Source organism: Arachis hypogaea, chromosome 15 (assembly GCF_003086295.3).
Source record: "Arachis hypogaea cultivar Tifrunner chromosome 15, arahy.Tifrunner.gnm2.J5K5, whole genome shotgun sequence".
Taxonomy (NCBI): domain Eukaryota; kingdom Viridiplantae; phylum Streptophyta; class Magnoliopsida; order Fabales; family Fabaceae; genus Arachis; species Arachis hypogaea.
The window spans coordinates 136,722,064-136,741,872 of NC_092050.1; the positions used below are offsets into that span (position 1 = coordinate 136,722,064).

General features: G+C 32.2%; 1 protein-coding gene across 1 annotated transcript; it reads left to right on the forward strand.

Moving 5' to 3' along the window:
- The first annotated feature begins 18,689 nt into the window (after window positions 1-18,689).
- On the forward strand, window positions 18,690-19,301 carry LOC140179346 (uncharacterized). Its single transcript, XM_072218116.1, has one exon. The coding sequence runs from the start codon at window positions 18,690-18,692 to the stop codon at window positions 19,299-19,301; it is 612 nt and encodes a 203-aa protein (XP_072074217.1).
- The last annotated feature ends 508 nt before the right edge of the window (window positions 19,302-19,809 follow it).

The following is a 19,809-nucleotide window of genomic DNA, read 5'->3' on the forward strand; positions in this document are numbered from 1 at the left end:
GGGAGATTATTGGGCTGGATGTTTGTAGAATTGTGAATAAAGCCTTTCTTGGAGATCCCTTACAAGCCACAATTTTTGAGACTTTGTTGGTTTTGATCCCTAAGATGGACAGTCCATTTTGTATGAAGGATTTTCGACGGATAAGACTCTGCAATATAATTTATAAGATCATCACAAAGGTTTTGGTTAATCGCTTCAGGCCAATTCTTTCTGAGATTGTGGGCCCTCTCCAGGATGGTTTCTTCCTGGTAGAAGGACCTTGAAGAATATAATCCATAGCCCAAGAGATTCTTCACTTCATGCGGAAGTCTAAATAAAAAAAAGGAGTGATAGCTTTCAAAATTGACTTGGAGAAAGCTTATGACTGGGTGGATTGGCATTTCCTTCGGCATACTTTACATAATTTTGGTTTTCTTAACAACATTGTCCAGCTGATTATGTCATGTGTGAGTTCTTCTTCTCTATCTATTATATGGAACGGTGACTGGCTGCAAAATTTTACCCCCTAAAGAGGGCTTAGATAGGAGGATCCTTTGTCTCTTTACTTATTTGTGCTCTGTATGGAAAGATTGACTTATCTTATCTCTCATATTATTTCGACTGGTGACTGGATGTCTGTAGCTATTTCTAAGAAAGCGCTAAAAATATCTCATTTGATATTTGCAGATGATCTTCTTTTGTTTTGTAAAGCAACAAAGACCCAAGTTGAGATTGTGATGCAGACACTAGATCTCTTTACTAAGGCTTCTAGTTTGAAAGTGAATATTTCTAATTCTAAGACTGAATGCTCGAAGAACATATCTCAGAAAAGGAGGGAGATGCTTTCGGAGGTTACTAGTATCCGATTTACTTAGGATTTGGCAAAGTATTTGGGAGTGAACATAGGGCATGACAAAGCAAACAGGAAGATGGCCCAGAAGGTGATTGAAAAAGTTAGAAGCCGCTTGGCTTCCTGGAAATGACGTTTGCTTAATAAAGTAGGGTAAAATTGGTTTAATTTAATCAGTTCTTTCATCAATCCCTGTCTATCAAATGTAAGTGTCACTTCTACCAGCTTATGCAAATGAGAAAATAAATTACATGATGAGATAATTTCTTTGAAAAGAGAGTGCGGAAGGGTAGTGACTCTCCTTGATAAACTGGAACCAAATTGCATCTCCCAAAAAGGTAGGTGGATTGGGTATTAGAGACTCCTTTTGTGTGAATTATGCTTTACTTGATATGCTCATGTGGCTGATTTTTTACTGCAAAGACAAGTTATGGGTCCAGCTTCTAATAGGTAAATACATGAAGAACTCGGTGGATCTTATTCCATATAACAATAAGAAAATTTCTAATGTTTGGCGTAGTATTTTAAAAGCTTACTCACAAATTAAGGAAGGGTTTATGTGGTGTTACGGAGATTTTCAACAGTCTTTGTGATATGACCACTGGAGCTCAATTGACAAGATTGGAGGTACTCTTCCTTATGTCCACATTTCAGAGTTACTCTTTACTATTGCGGATGCTTGTGATAATAATTCGTGGAGACTAGATCACTTGACATCACCTATACCAGAAGATGTTAGATATATGATCTAGAGTTTACCCCCACCCAAACATTAATGATGCTCCTGGTTGGTATTGGAATCCAAATAATCATAGGGAGTATAGCACTAATCTGGATATCTCTGACTTGCTCAAAGAAAGTTCCAGTGGAATGATGGAACTGATTGGTCTTGATTGTGAAAATTAAAGATTTCATAGAAGTTTAAGATACTTATTTGGTCGGTGGACAATGAGGTCCTTCCAACTGCTATTTTTGCTTTAGAAGAAGTCTTGTTGATTCTGATGTTTGTCCTAGATGTAACATGACCCAAGAATCAATACTTCATTGCCTTAGGGAGTGTGAGCCTGCCAAAGCAATTTGGAAGCTGTTGGATATGGAGTGTCTTATCCTTCGGAGAGAGGATAATTTTATGAGTGGTTCAGGAATAATATCAAGGGAAAAGAGTTTATCTTTACATCAACAATTTGGTGGATTTGGAGTGATAGATGCCAACATATTTTTGGTGTAGTTGCTAAGCGGTTTGATAGGAGGATGGTGAACCTAGCGAGATCTACGGAAAATGAGATCCAAGGGCAAAGGTTCTCCTCCTACTCGGCTATTCTCTAGAGCAAAGTCTGATTTGGCGACCACCTCCTCAAAAGGTGATAAAAATTAATTGTGATGCTAGTATATATTATGACGATGGGTTTGCAGGTTTTACGTGTCTGTTAAAGAATTATGCTGGTGCTTGGATTCTTAGTTGTTCTGGGACTCTTCCTGTCTGGTCCATAAAAAGGTGCGAGCTCTTCGTGGTTTGGCGTGGCCTTGTCCTGGCTTGGGAGTGTGACTTTCGACAAGTTATTTGTGAAATAAATAATTAGACATCTTCCTTCTTTTGGGTGGTATTTGAAATTCTGATAATGCTTGTGACATCAATTTTGTAAACAAAATTCAGGACCTGCTGACTCGACATTGGAATGTTCAGTTCGATCTTATCAAGCATGATGTTAACAACGTTGCTGATTGGATAGCCAAACCTGGTTCAAGGGATAGTAGAGAGCACTTGGTTTGGTTAGAGCCTGAGGAGACCCTAGACCTTCTCCTCCAAAGAGACGTTGCTAAAGCTTTTTAACTTTTTTTCTCTTTCTCTTGTTGTCTTTTAGTTCTTGTTTAATTTTCCATATATATATATATATATATATATTATCACATCATTAAAAATAATTATTTTTTATTATCACTGCGTGAGTAATCATCCAAAAAATAAATATAATTAAATAATTTATTAAAAAATTTTACATTATTGATACACAAAATCAAACTCCTATTAATTAGCAATATATTTTCTCAAGATGCATTTTTTGCAGCAAAGTTATCCCCTTTAGTGACTTGGGATCAAATTAAGGAGAATTGGCAGTAAATTTTCACAATTTAATTTAAAAGTCACTAGAAAAATTTCCTCTATTTCTTTTTAAATAAAATAGATAGATATAACTTATGAGTCTTGAGAGACTAATACATGTAAATGAGTCTTACTTTAAGAGCTAACACTTAAAAAAGTCTCAAAAGGTTTTGAGCTCTATTACCTTAATAGTTAACTTTTGTAGTGATGGTTTACTTTTATTTAGAGTTGGCCAATTGAAAACGGCTACTTGTAAAGAACTTTGACTAATAGAGAATTCTTATCAATAGAAAACTAAGTGAAATAGCGTGAAATAAAGCGGTCGAGACGCTTGCTCTTAAGTGAGATGGTATATGTCATAAATTTTGATAGAGCAAACTTGAAAAAAAAATTCCGTACTGGAGAGGCAATACATTAATCTCGGACTCCTTCACTACAAAAAAAATATTGGGTACCGTCAAATTTATCGGTAGAATAACGAAAATAATTTGCCGGTAAATTAACTACCGTTGGATTTTGTGTCAGACTGTATTTTTTTGTCCGGAGAATTTTTTTGTCCAATAATAAGTTGCGGCAGAATTACTGGCGGAATATGAAGTTTAACTAACGACAATTTGATGCCGCTTACCATAAGAATTTTTTCAGTAGTAACTGTGGCACCAAATGTCGAAACTTCACGCTTGATTATTGTCAAAATTTTCTGACGATAAATGTGACGGTAGCTTTAATTTTTATTTTTTTAAAAAACTGGAAAATCATTACTGTTGAAAAAAATTTGACAGCAAATCCGATGAAAACGTCAATTTTTTCATTTTCAATCTATAATGGATCCTGAAAGTTAATAAATGATAGTCGACTCCCAACAGGTATAGTATAAATTAGTAATTTATCTGATAAAAGTGATTTATAAATAATGTGAAATATCAAACTTACAATATAAAAACAAGAAATAAATGAAGAAATACATAAAATAGAACTAAGACTAGCGTGCATTGTAATTATATGATCTAACTAAAATAAGGTTTAAACATACAACAAGCTAATTAAATTATATTTAGGTTAACCTTATTCAGATTCATCATCTTCTTCCTTTGGTTCGTCATTCTCCTCCTCTTCTGAGGTAATTTCCTGATTCTTCTTCGTGTTAGGTTCTTGTTCAGCATCTTCCATATTACGAACACTAGTTGCATCTAACACCATCTCGTTGTATCTCTCTTAGTTATCCTCCCAATTCATTTCTTCGATTTTTAGTTCTCTAACCACCCGAATTCTCATTGATCAACCCTCACACCTATTGGAATTTGAGGCAAACTGGTTAATTCCCTGCTCATCTACCTCTATGTGTTCCATCCGCATCCAGTACCTATCCTTGAATCCATTGTGGTAGAGATGAAGTGTTATGTCTGAAGGTTCTAACCACTTAGTCAGTTGATACTTATAGCATGGACACCTAGATACCCCTTGAGACTTAAATGGTTCCATATTGAAGACATACACAACAAACTTGTCAACCCCCTCAAAGAACTCAGGTTTTAAACCTTCCGTCCACCATTATCACTATCGTACTTCCACAGATGATGGATGGGAATTATTTTGTAATAAAAATCATAAAATTCAACCAACAACGCAACTTATTAAAATTTTTGAAAATTCGACAGAGTTTTCTCTATAATTAAAATCTCCCACCAAATTCAATTATTATTTTCTCACAAGCCAAACATGTTTTAAAGAATGTAAACGAGAAATTGAAAAAGAAAACAGCTGCAGGCATAAATTAGAACAAACATGTATTCAATAAAATATCAAATCTAAGGTGTTCGCCGTTGTCTAAATGACGCATTTCAATTAAATCCATTACCGGTGGAAAAATTCGCCATAAAATTGGCGCAAATAAAATGAAATTTCACGCCACTTCTTACCATTGGATTTAATGACGGAATATTGAATTCGATGGTAATTTTTTGAGGGACGAATTTGCATTCATAACTACGGGTGAATCTGACGCTAAATCTGTCGGTAACGTCTGATAATAAATTCGATGATACTCAACGTTTTTCTTATAGTGCTTTGTTATAATAGCTAAATTTTATAGTAATGATTCTCTCAAAATTTTGTAACTCGTTATAAGATTCGTTCCATAAAAAAGACGTCTATGAAAAGTACACTAAAGATGTTCTTGCGAAGGTTGATGATAACAGAAGATCGAAACCCATTCCATAATAGAAAGCTTACATAAGACAACCCATGAAATTATGAACCAATATGGAAATTAAGTAAAAAGAAATGTCATTAAAATTTTTCATATCATGTTTTTGCACGAGCAAATCATATAAATAAATAGATTGGTAATAATACACTACAGGAAAATCACACATTCAGTTATTTTTGAAAAGTGTAGCTAAAAATAAAAAAAAAAATAATACATTTAAAAAAGATTACGCTTATTTGGCCTTAGAGACGTTTTAGTGGGGGTTGCCTATACGGGCATTGCCTATTCTCAAAGGCATCACTTTTTTGTATCAAAAGCTATGCTTTTAGATAATAGAATAAGTTATTCTTTTCATCACTTATGCTTTCTAGAATTCAAAAGAATAGACTACACTTATCTTTGCTATTGTATCACTTTTGAAACGTAACATTAATATATACCTATAGCTATTCTGTATAAGCGTAGCCTTATGTTCCTCACTTTTTTTTAATTTTCGTGTGTATATATATATATATATTCTTTTCTAAAAACTAAGATTTAGTAATATGATTATATCATATATTTTTAATTAAATTAGTCAAATATTATAAATAAAAATAAATACATAAGAATACTATACATAAAATATTCTTTAAATAATTAAAATCATCCTTAAACAAAATATATTTATAATAAATCAAAAATATTGGAATGATCATAATTTTAAATATTCATACATCTCACACTAAAATAAACATACCCATATCAAAATACGTATGAGACCACTTAGATCAGAGTTTACTTCTAATAAATTAAACAACGAAAAATTAAAATATTGTATCCTACATCATAAATATTTTCTAATTAAAGTCATTGTTAATAAACCATATTTAGTATTTTCGAGCCAAAATATAAGAAAACATTAATCAATCATCTTTCAATTTTTAACACTTCATCTTTGCCAATAAACTATCATATATAGCTTCTTAATCTTTATTAACATCTCGAAGATTATCATGTATAATTATATGAAAAAATAATTAAAAAATAATTACATTCATATGTAAGCATGATTATAATTAATTCTTATATAATTAAATTCTTATATAATTAAATTTCAATTAACTAATTAACAAATTGAAATTGCAACTAAGTGATGAATTATAACAAATTAACCACAAATGAAACCAATAGCATAATAGTTAACGGCTTACTATATCAATGTTTGGAACATGAGTTGATCCATGAACGCTATTCACATCAAATGGAGAGCGTTGGATAGTTTGTAACAGTTTTGATTTCTTTTGGCCTCATTCCAGGTTCAGATTTTTAAAGTAGTAATTTAAATACATTCCGTAATCCATGAATCTCTTCCTCGTCGTGTTGTTATTTGGCCTTCATTTTTCCAAGTTCACCCTTCAAACATGTGACTTCCTCTTCCTGGTTGTTCTTTCTCAAATATGGCCTCAAAAGTTTTCTCTTCTGTTTTACCACCAGCTTGCCAATTTTGGAAGTCTTCCTGATTAGACGAAACATTTAAAATAGAATTAGTTACCATATCCTAAATTCATAATATAATTAATAATAGACTAAAGTATATTTTTTGTCCTTAACATTTTCGAAAATTTTCAAAATTACTCCTAACGTTTAATACAGTTTCAATTTTATCGCTACTGTTAAATTTTTGTCAATCAAGAGTTAGTCAAATATTTTTTCCAACTTTACCCTTAATAAACAAATCTGATCCAAATCCCTAATCCATCAAGATCTTCTAACCTACTCCAACCCCTGATACCCACCCCCTCCATCCCCCAACCCTCATTCCCACACACTCTCACCACCATGGCAACACCTCTCTTTTACCTCCTTCCAACTGCCACCACTCACCGTCATCGTCATTCCATCACCATTGCCGATGAAGCAGGAGCAGATTTTATGCCACCTATGTGATGTGTCAGCCCAACCCCTACGCCCTCCCCTTAGCTTTGGATCCCCTCCCCTCTGCCTCTGATTCTCCTTCTCTCAATGACCATACCCCATCCTCTTTCCCCCTTCCACTCTCTATCTCTTTGTCAATTTTGTTTATTTTTTTGAAAAAAAATTTTTGCCGTTGTGGGTGAGAGCAGAGATTTGGGCGAGAGTGAAAATTTGAGTACAGATTTGTTGGAAAGAAAAAAAAAGTTGTTGTTGTTTAGGTGTGTTGTTATTGCTACTGTGATTAGTGAGGTGTATTATTCTTGCTGTTGTTCTCGTTGTGATTAATGGGGTGGATAGCACTGGTAGGGTGTGTTGTTCTTATTATTGATTAGTGGGGTGTGTTGTTTTTGCTGCTATAATAGGGATAAATCTGGTGATGAGTGCGGAATGATACTGTAATGACAATGGTGATTTTGAGGGATGTTGCTGTGGCAATGGTGAGATGAAGGTTTGTATAGGTGGCAGTCACGGGTGCAATGGTGGTGGTGGTGGTGTGAGGTGAAGGGTTAGAGCCTTAGAGGAGTTGGGTTTAGGGTGATTTAGAATTAGGCAGGTTTGAAATTAAAGATAAGTTAGGAATTTAGTGTTTAAGTTAGGATTAGGATTAGATTATAGGATTAAAATTGAAAAAAAAAATTTGACTAACTGTTGATCGTAAAAAATTTGATGGTAGGATAAAATTGAAATTATTTTAAATGCTAGGGACAAAATTGAATTAAATTAAATGTTAGGGATAATTTTAAAAATTTTCGAAAGCGTTAGTGACAAAAAGCATACTTTACCCTTAATAATAATTTAATGAACTCTTACGATTGCATCTTGTGTTTCATGATCAACTTCCTTACTTTTTCGACTTGTTCAAGTAGCAATGAATATTTCAAACCTTTTTGGTTCCTCATCCTTCGCTGCGCGGTACAAAATATGGTTCTAAATAAGTAAAACTAGAACAAGATAAATAAAACTAAACAAATTATTGTACCAATATTCAACAATTATACCAGAGCCATTCGTACTCTTCCAAAATTGATTGACCCTATGCGATGTGGGTTTTTTTCTTTTTTCGTACTCTTAGTTTCATACATTAGGGAAAACATTAAGGAGTAATCAATGATGCCAATTGAAAAAAAATAAGTATTACAAGTTACAAAAAAGATAAAAAAAAATAGCGTGAAATATTACCTTCATCATCATCAATGTCCTCCATCAATGTGGATAATAATTTTCATTAAGTACCAAGCTATCTCCCCATCATCACTTACTTCAGTGCTTAGTCCTTCATTTTCCACATCTATCTCATTTTCTTTTAAAAATTCATCAATAGTTATAGCCCTTAGGATTGCCTTGCTCTTTCCTCTTTCTAATTCATCTTGCTCCAAGATTTTTTCTTCATCTTATGGGATAGTTTTAGAATTAGACAAAGTAGTGTCATCTTGGCTTTTTTGAGTCCTTTTATGTGTGACTTGAATATTCTTCTTCTGTCCTTGGTTGATTGTGAGTTGAATAAAATTTGTACAACTCCGTTCTTGGCTTAAATTTGTTGTTGGTACGATATTATTCTTTTTACAAATTGCGTCGAGCTTCCTTACAAGTTCATTTGCATCCATCTTTTTAGGCTTAGAATTACTCAGGCCTTGTGTTGATGGTTCACCTTACACTCCATGCTTGTTTTCCTCAGCCATAGTTGCAGCCAATATATTCTTTCTTTTTTTTTTCTGGCTGTTGTGTAGGAATATTCTGTTGTACTTCCAAGTTTGTAGGCATGAAATTTGTCATTTTGTTGATTGCATCGAGTTTGCTTTGTAGATGACTAAAATCTAGTTTCCAAATCAAATCCTAACAATCCAAATTTTTTATATTTCTAGAAAGAATTAATAACTAATCTTCCGAAGTTTTGAATATTTTGGATGAGATTACGACTTCTAATAATATGTATAATTGAGATTGGGCCGTAATTATTGCATTTTGGGAGTTGGAATTTGTCCTTACGCCGGGCTTGTATAGAGGAGTTTGGGCGTAAGCCCAAAATGCACCTCTCAGGGGACACAAACTCCGAGCGTGTGGCGTGGGAGTAGGAGGGATGCCTAGAGGATGAAGGAAGAAAAAAATCCAATTTTTTTCAGCAGCAGGAATCAGCAAACAGCTCAATAATATAATATTTTTCAGCAATCTTAGAGTCTAATCTAACTTATTCTAACCTATCCTAACCATCTAAATCCACTAAAATACAAAATTAAACTAATTAAACTCTACTAACTATTTAATTAACTTGATATAACAGAATTTGAAATAAACAGAGTTCAAACAAAAAACCTTGAATACAGAAACAGAAAAAATAGAAAAGAGGTATAGAGGTATAATGGCGGCAAAAGCAGAAGTGACAGGGGCATTGCAACAGTGGCGACATGGACGTTCTGCAGCGACAGCAGCAGAGGAGGTTGACGGATAGGAGAGCTGAGAAGGATAGAGAGAGTGGGAGGGTGAAAGGTTAGAGAGAGAGAGAGAGAGAGAGAGAGAGAGAGAGAGAGAGAGAGAGAGAGAGAGAATGAGTGAATTCAAAATGAAGGAGGAGGGATTCACAGTTCTAATTTAGGGCACGGTAACCATCGAATTTACTGGCGAATATTTTCAACGGTCACATGGTACAAATCACCAAAATGCAACGTTCCGTTAAACGTGTCTACCGTCGAATTCTTCTGACAGTAACTCTGACGCTAAAGTTGGCGCCTATTTGTTGTGGTTTTTCGCCAAAAGTTACTAGCGATTTTAACATCGGAAGCGACTATCAGCCGGTAATTATTTGACATGACGAATTCTTCATCAAACCCGTTGCTAAATCCAACTGTAATCCCCGCCACTAGATCTGACGGTTCTCAGCATTTTTTTTGTAGTAACAAGTTCGACGATCAGGAAATTACCTCCAAAGAGGAGGAAGATGATGAACTAGAGGAAGAAGATGATGAATCTGAACAAGATTAAGCTAAATATAGTTTAACTAGCTTGTTGTATGTTTAAATCTTATTTTAGTCATATCATATAATTACAACGCACACTAGCCTTAGTTCTATCTTATGTATTTGTTCATTTCCTTCATGTTTTTATACTCTATGTTTGATCTTTCACATCATATATAAATCACTTTTTTCAGATAAATTACTAATTTATACTTTACTTATTGGGAGTTGACTATATTTATTAACTTTCGGGGTCCATTATAGATTGAAAAATAAAAATAAAAAAATTGACATTTCTTCTCCGACGATAACGATTTTCCAGTTTTTTTTTTTAAATAAAAAATTAAAGCTACCGTAAAAAAAATCCTATAATAATCAAACGCGAAGTTTCAACGTCTGGCGTCACAGTTACCGTCAAAAAAAATCCAACGGTACGCAGCATCAGATTGCCGTTAATCAAACCCTGTACTCCCTCAAAAATTTCGCCGCAACTTACCGTTGGATAAAAAATCCGCTGGTAAATATTTACCAGCAAGCTAAGGTTTATAACAGCGGATACAGTTCGACACAAAAAACCAACAGTATTCAGCGTTTTTCTTGTAGGATATCCTTCCGTCATCTTTACTATTACAAAAATTATTTAGGTGGCACATTTGAGTCGTCATGAGCTGGCACGTTCAATGTCATGCATGCTGTCACTGTCAAATTAGTTAGGGACCTATCTGTCCCTAAATTTAAATTAGTCGGAGATTTATTTATCCCTATTCATTTAGACAAAACACATTGTTTTAAAATCAAATTAATCAAGGACTTATTTGTCAAGAACTAAATTGTCTTAAAAAAAACTTGATGCAATATTTTTTCAAATTAATTTTTTATTATTATGATATTCATTATATTATTGTTATTTTTAATAAATTATTGCATGTACGAATAAATATGAATTCATTAATAAATTATTTAAATTTAAAAATATTATTTATTATAAAATAAAATAAATAATTTTCAGTGTATTTTATAAATATATAAATAAATAATTATTCAATCAAGAACAAAGAATATTAATAAAAATTAAAAACTAATTTAAAAATTAATGAATAAATTAGTTGACATATGTGCCATATATAATAATTATTATAATATTTATATTAGACTTTGATATGCACAGAATTTTTTGAATAATGACAAACTTAATTTATCATTTTTTTAAAACTGAATTAATAGTTGTGTTTGATATTTCTGCATTAAAAACACGAATAACTGACTACTAGTATTAAATGAGATAAAGTATATTGATGAATTTAAAGTATTAATAATAAATCACAAGGTTAGAAATAAATGAATATTGAATAATATATAAAAAATAAAATAAATTAATGGTAGAGATAACAGAGGATCGAATTGTTCCAAAACATTAAGGGACGAAAATTTGATTGAACTTCTGTTTTTTTTTCATTTAGAGATGATTTATTCTTCGAAGTAATAATCAAAGACTAAAACCCAATTTTAGTTAACAGTTTAATTAAATTTTTTTAAAAAAAAAACTTAAATAACAAATGATTATATCAAAAATAGTTTATAAATAAATTGTTTTGTATTTGAGTTTTTAGTTCTAAAAGTGTTTATTTTAAAAGAAATGTGATAAAAAAAATTTATTATGAAAAAAATCATTTTTTTTAACTTTTCTATAAACTCCTAAATAATTTTTTAAAAAGCTACAATTTAATTTTAAAAATTATATCAGATATTAATATTACTACTTTTCATAAATCAAAAACTCAAAAAAATTACTTTTAAAGTTTTCGAAACAGACCTAAATTGATAGTGCTCACTCTAACTTTACATTAATGGGCTAAATTAATATTGACTTGTTAGACTTTTTCATATGAATATATATCACTTCACTACCTGAATCTTGGGGTGTCAAAATTATTTAGAAAAACAAAAGCTGGTACAATACCAGATGATAGACTACATACATGTCATCAATACGATAATTAATGACATCCTCTTTTAATTTTACTGAAACTTTCATATTCAAATCTTTATCTACTATCCGATTCATTTATATTCTCTACCAGCACTTGATTGCTGCGCTAAAGCATTTAATTGCCTTTTGTTTTCTTCCCTGTTTACACGTTAATTTCTCTGCAAGTGATTGTGGGGGTTGAGCTTTATAACTAGCTAGAAAGAAGCTAGCTAGCTGTTTAATTTCATTCTATGGTAGTCATTTACCATTGTGCCATCATCATGAAAATCAATGTTTGTTCATGAGGGGAAAAATTTGCATAAATCAACAGCCGCGGATTTAAGTTTTGGTGATATTTAAAAAAATTCCTACTAAATTTATTAGGTCGGATTAGTTGAGATTTTGTAGTAATTAATAAGACATAGTATTATAGTAAATTGATTGCTTTTACTAAATAAATATAATAATGTTTTTTTGTTTATGCAAAATTCCTAATTAATAAGCTCTACACCTCTAATAAGTCTAATTAACCCTACTCCAATTATGGTGGTATTAGTATCATTATTCACTTTGCTAAATAAAGCAAACCAATTTCATTAAAGTGTGGATATCATTGCTAAACTCGTGAATTTATTATTATCATTATTATTTTTAAAACTTTATGATGATAGAATTGGATCCTATGTGTTTGTAATTAACAACTTGGGTATGTCTGATTTCAAGTTACTCATTTCATTAATTAGGTTATATCTTGTGGTGTGCGCTTGCTACGCTTGGGGTTTTTATTATTATCTTTGATATGTAGCGACATGCATTCTGCAAATGTGGATCATTGCTGTCTTAATATAGTATACTGGGAGAATTAGCACTAGGTACTAGCTTCTAGGCATGAGGTAGAAAATTAATAAGCTTAGAGACTTAGAGTGTATTTCTAATAATGAGTGCTTTAAAGTTATTGAAATGATCAATTCCTAATAATTAAATTACATTTATAAATTTTTAAAATTTATTCACTATACAAACTATGTACTGGCCTTTTTTTTACATGAAAAACTTATATTACCACTTTTAGTAATTGATAAATATTTTTAAAACACTTGTTAATTGATAAACTTATATTACCTTTTTGTTTTTCCATGTATTGAAAGAGTTCAAGTTTGACTTTTTGATGAGAATCATTCATTCTCTGTCTCTCTTTCCCCCTCCTCTTTTTCCGTCTTTGTCTGAGTTAATTAAGACATTTAAATATTTATTTAAAGGCAACATTTAAAATTTGATACCACTATTATTGGTTATTGATTTTAGATTTCAGATAGGGTTTGTTTATTTATTTTGTGTTTTAAAGACAATCGTTAAATTTACAAATTAAAATAATAAAAAATTTAAATTTTTAATATATTTATATTATATTTATTAAATAAAAATATTTAAAATTTTTTACAAATAATAAATTTATTATGTATCTTTTACACACATATTAGCTAAATCTTTTTTCTATATGATATATACCCAAAAGTTATTAGATCAGATGTGACCTTAGAATTATTAATGAAAGAAGAGAATTATACATTATGAATAATCCAAAGAGTACAAGCTTATGAATGAACTTCTGTAAAAGTATTTTTATTTAGAATTAACTATCAATTTAGTATTCGAAAGATTTAGATACCAACAAAAAAATTGTTGAAAAATATTATCTACAAAGTAGTTTCTAAATAATTTTAAAATATGACAAAAATAATTAATAAATATAATATTATTTATATGAAAAAAAATTTATATTTAGTAAACGACTTATATATTTGATCTTTAAATTTTTCTTTTTATTTTTAAAAAATATGGGATCATTCACAATAATTTAAAATAAAAATTTACTTGACATAAATTTATCAGTTAAGAATAAAAAGATCTTATTTTTCTAATAATAATTATAAAAATTTGCATCAAAATATGATTTCTAAAGTATTGTTTTATAGTATATATTTAATATCTAATTTTTGTCGTATTTTTAAATCTTTTAGGAACTTATTTATCGTTAGCATTTTTTGAAATTTTTTTTGTCAATGATGTAACTTTTCGAGGACTATTTTAATAGTTTACTCTACTCTTTAATAGTAATTAAATATTATTTTATAAAAAAAATAACTAACCCTTTATAAATAATATAATAATTTTTATAAAAAATGTTATGATTATTTTTTTAAATTTTTTATGACATTTTCCAACTCAAAAGATTGATAATTAATTTATTACAAATATAAATTATATTTAAAAATTTATATTGTTGGCTAATAAATTATTAACTAAATAAAGTAAAATTTAAATTCTTAATACTTATTTAACTAGATAAATGAATTTATTACTTAATTAACCTAAGTCAAATATGCATAGATAGCATTACTAGTGTTATGACAACCATATGTTAATTAAATAAATGCTTTCTACACGCATTGCCTTTTTCTTTTCATTTTCAAATTTTTTATTAATGACTAATGAGTAATTCTGAACTCTCGTCACACATTAACTAGGGTCGCAAGTGAAATAATGACTCAGCGTGACATCATATTCTGAAATCTAATGCATTACAAAACGTATTAACTATAAAATTATTCAAATATTTCTAGGTGCTCGCCTAAATACTTAAGGACCACGTTTCAAAAGCGAGGTGTTAATCATAAAAAATGTGAACTTTTATCAAAGGCCACACTTTGAGTAAAGTAAATAGACCAAACTTTTCGGGTGTTGCCATTACGACGACTCATTTTATAGATGATGATAGATTTAAATGGTAAGATACGTGTATTGCCTACATTTTGATCTTCGTAGCCCAAAAATAAAATACTCTTTTAGGGATGGCAAAACTCCTCGTAACACGGAGATCTCTGTGAAAACTGTTTGGAATAGAGATTCGACTGTGGAAAATTTTTTCCGTAGGAATGGAGATGGAGGATACGAAATTCTCCCGATGCAGGCGCGGGGACCCGAACGAGAATTCCCGCCCCATTCCCGCTAATCCCCGAAATTCTAAATTTGCTTAATTGTCGTTAATAGTTTATTTTTTATATATGTTTTTTAGTTATTTCACATGTCATACATATAGAGAGAGAAAATTTCCTAATCCTTATTTGCATAATCCTTCTTTAGTTCATAGATCTCTAACGTCATCCATACTCCATCCAACCTCTCTATAGCCACCCCTTGCCACTCTCCCGTCTCACCGCATTGTCACTCTTCACTGTTCCATCATCCTCACCGTGTCATTCTCTATATTATTCGTAGCGTTCCTTTCTGCAATTCTGTCGTCGTATCCATTCTCTTTTCTGATGCAATGTCCCCTACCTCGTCCACTGCTCTGTAATCTGGGTCGTCATGACGTCTCTCACCGCGTCATTTTGAAAGTCACCATCTTAACGTTTGGACTTTTTATATAAAATCTTGTTGTTTTTGTATAGGATACTTTCAGCTCTATTTTAGAAATTAATAATTAGTCAAAACTATTAGAGAGATGGAGAATGGGGTCTTGCGAAAAATAGGGTCCTGTGAGGAATGGAGATGGGAGCAATATTCTCCTACGGCAAAAAATAAAGACGAAGATGAAAAGTAAATTTGGGGGCGAAGATGGGGAGTAGGGAGTAGGGAGACCTCCCCCGCCCCGTTGACATCCCTATACCCTTTAAATGTGAAATAATCTATTAATATAATTTTATTTGCATAATTTAAAACTGATAGTAAATATTGTTACGAGTTTAATTTTAATAAATAATTAAAATATTTTATACAATTATATCATTATTATAACTATTTTTTTTAATAATCATTCACGTAAACAATAAAAAAATAATTATTTTTATTAATATAATATTATATAATTAAATACTATTATAAATAAAACGATTTTACATTAACATTATATCAAAATTAAATTTATATTGTTACTTCTTTGACAACAGAAGACCTCTCCATTCGCCTTTCTTCATCGAGGGCACAGATTAGGAGTAGCTCCTCCCTCTGATCCGACGGCGCCACTTTTTTCTTCTCAAAATATAATCTCATCTACGCCGCCAACAACATCACCACCACTCTTTTCTTTTCTCTGCCCTTCTTCGTGAAGTAGCGCATATATATATATACTCTTTGGAGCCAATTAAGGTTTCAAAATTGTACCTTAATATATATATATATATATATATATATATATATATATATATATATATATATATAAAATAACTAAATTTTTATACTTTTGATAAATATTAATTTTTGATGAATGATTATTTATACAAATAAAAATATGAAAAAAATAATTCAGTATATTATATATATTCAAATTAATTTTTTTCTTAAGATAATAATTAATAATAAAAACCATAAATTCCACTGAATTTAAAATATTAAGTTATACTTTTACACTGAAGTTGCAATTCTTTTGTTGCATTATTCAACTTTACAGATAATATTATATGTTTTCATAATCATATATTTAAAATCAAATTCTAACGATCGTAAAGTATATTTGCGATAGATATAATAAAGAAAAGTAACGAAAATAATTTTATGGTTTTACAAAAAATAATATACATTAATGTTTTGAAATTATTATTTAAGAGGACATTTCATTTTTATTAGTTTTCTTTATATATATATATACTCTTAAGAAAAAAGGGTATTTTGGTCATAATAAAATAAATGGATTAAACTGTACCTTATCTTACTTCTATAAGAGAAGGGTTAGAAATGAGAAAATTCTGGAAGTTAATTAATATTACATATTTAATATTACCACTTAATATTTTGTTTATATTCTAGTAAAAAAATATAGCCAGACTCAAAATAAATAGAAATTTGTTCAAGAGATTTAATTACTATACCTATCCGACCTCATAGAGGTCGGACGCGACGACGACAATTTAACTCTACTTATTCGAATAAGTAACTAATTCCTAAGATATCTCTTACTTATTTAGAAGGGAAATCTCAACAACTTCCTTAGAAAAGGAGAATAGTTATCCACCATTAAAAGTGGAACTACTTTAAAAGATGGTTATCAATTCTATTATAAATACACTGACACCCTCAGGTATATTCAGAATCTAATCTACTAAATACCTGCCTAAAACCCTTGCTAACTTAAGTATCGGAGTCCCTTGCAGGTACCACCCTCCACCTCCTCACGAGGAACTCGGACGACGACATCTTGACACAGTAGACGTCAGACGTTGCCCCAAAGGAGTCTGGACCTCACGTTCAAGTCCAAAAGCAACCTAGTTTCAGATAACCCACGGAACATTAGCGTCGTTGCCGGAGACCTAGAAATCTACACTCAACCATGGAGGACAATTAGTTTGAAGACAGACACACAGTGTCTGAATCATAACCGAAACCTCGTTATGATGACTGAGCACTCATAATACCTCCACGACATGATATAACAAGTAAGCCTAGTGGAGAGAGAACATCAAGAAATCTACAACCCCGGAAAATCTATTCAGAAGTACATCCATCCGAAAATGAGGACCTTCTGCACCCAACCGAAATTTGACATCACGGTCGCGACTAGAGCAACTCAAACAAAAGATAGAGCGATAAAGAGAAGCCAAAAGAGACCTATGAAAGGAAGTACGACATCAAAGGGAACTAGAAGAAAAACTTCTGAAATTGGAAGCTGATCTATGACATTGGAGTAATCATGCAGATCGAGAAAAAAATTCTTTGGGTGGGGAAGATCCGTTCAAGAAGAGATCATGCAGGCTAAAGTTCCCAAGAACTTTAAAAGCCCCAACATGGACTTCTACGATGAAAAGGCGATCCAAGACAACACCTCAATAACTTCAAAAGTAGGATATAGTTGGTCGACACGTCCGATGTGACTCATTGTAAGGCTTTTTCGACGGCGTTGACCAAAGCAGCAATGAAGTGGTTTGATACCCTACCACCCAGGTCGGTGACTTGTTTTAACGATCTGGAAAGAGAGTTTCTCACCCGATTTTCAATTCAAAAGGATAAACTCAAGTATGCTCCAAGTCTCTTAGGGGTTAAATAAGAAGTCGGAGAGACTCTTTGAGCTTATATGGAAAGATCCAACAAAGCTTTCTTGGAAATACAAAATTTACCTCCAGAAGCATTAATAATAGGGTTAGTTAATGGCCTCAGAGAATGGTCATTTTTCCAATCCATATCAAAATGACATCCAACTTCTTTGTATAAAGTACAAGAACAAGCAGAAAAGTGCGTTAACATGGAAAAAAATTTCCGACTTAGAGAGACAGTTCCAAGGCAAAACCCTCCCTACCAAGCTCAGGATAAAGATAAGGAAGTAGAAAAAAGAGGAATACAGCTCGGAGAAGTCTCGAAGATATCATAACTACACCCCCTATCCAAGTTTCTCTTGTCGACATCTACATGGAATCTACCACACTGAAAAACTTCCACCTTCTCATCCTATTAGGCACAAAAAAGCTGGAAATCAGACAGAATATTGCGAGTATCACAAACTATATAGGCATTCTACTAATGATTACTATGATCTGAAAAATGTTATAGAGAAGCTGGTCAGAGAAGGGCAGTTAGAGAGATATCTTGTCAAAAGGTCGGACAATCCAGGAAAAAGGAAGAGAGGTGATGAAGACGGGGGACGATGAGATAAGCGACCTCAAACCCCTAATAGGAACATACATATGATAAATGGAGGATTTACAGGAGGGGGAGTAACTAAGTCTTCTCGCAAAAGACATCTCAAGGACGTCTACCAAGTCAGTGGAGACTGCGACGTTCCCGACTTGTCCACAATTTCATTTACTAAAGAAGACGCTCAAGGCATGACACCTAGTCATGACCATCCCGTTGTGATCACTATGATACTTGCCAATGCAAACCTCCACAGAACTCTGATAGATCAGGGGAGCTCGGCCGATATATTATTGAAATCTGCTTTTAACAAGCTCAGATTAGAAGAAAAAGAGCTAAGAGCTTATCCAGACAACCTCTTTGAGTTTGGCGACATACCCATCCGACCTCTCGGTTTCATCCCGTTGCATACCACTTTTGGTAACGGCATGAAATCCAGAACCTTGAGCATTGACTACATTGTGGTCGATGTGGCATCGGCCTACAATACCTTGATAGGTCGGACAACCTTAAACCGACTAGTTGCATTCGTTTCCACTCCTCATCTCTGCGTGAAATTTCTGACTTCAAAAGGAATTGCCACTATAAGAGGAGATCAAAAGTTGGCAAGAAGATATTATAATGAAAGCTTGAATCTGCGGGGAAGAATAAAGGGTAAATAAGTCAACACTATTGAGCTTGGCGGTGTCCGAGCAGGAGAAGAACTACGACCGCAACCTGGTGAAAAAATTGAAAAGGTTCAAATCGAAGACCAGGCAGAGAAAACAACAAGTATAAGAGCCAACCTCGGCAAAGAATTAAAAGCAGATCTCATTAAGCTCTTACAACAAAACTCCGACCTCTTCTTCTGGAAAGCCTCCGATATGCCCAAAATACACCTCGACCTTATGTGTCACAAGCTTAGTGTTTACCCAGGATCATGAACTGTTCAACAAAAATGATGAAAGCTCAACCCGGAAAGAGCACAAGTCGTAGAAGAACAAGTGCAACCCTATTAGAAGTCGGGTTCATAAGGGAGGTAAAATACCCTTTGTAGCTGGCTAATGTGGTACTCGTGAAAAAACAAAACGGGAAGTGGAAGATATGTATTGATTATACCGACCTCAATAAAGCCTACTATAAAGATCCATACCTATTTCCGAGCATTGATACCTTAGTGGATTAAGCTTC

What these genes read in the sequence shown, in the direction of transcription:
- LOC140179346 (XM_072218116.1), top strand. Translation starts at nt 18,690, where the DNA reads ATGATAAATGGAGGATTTACAGGAGGGGGAGTAACTAAGTCTTCTCGC.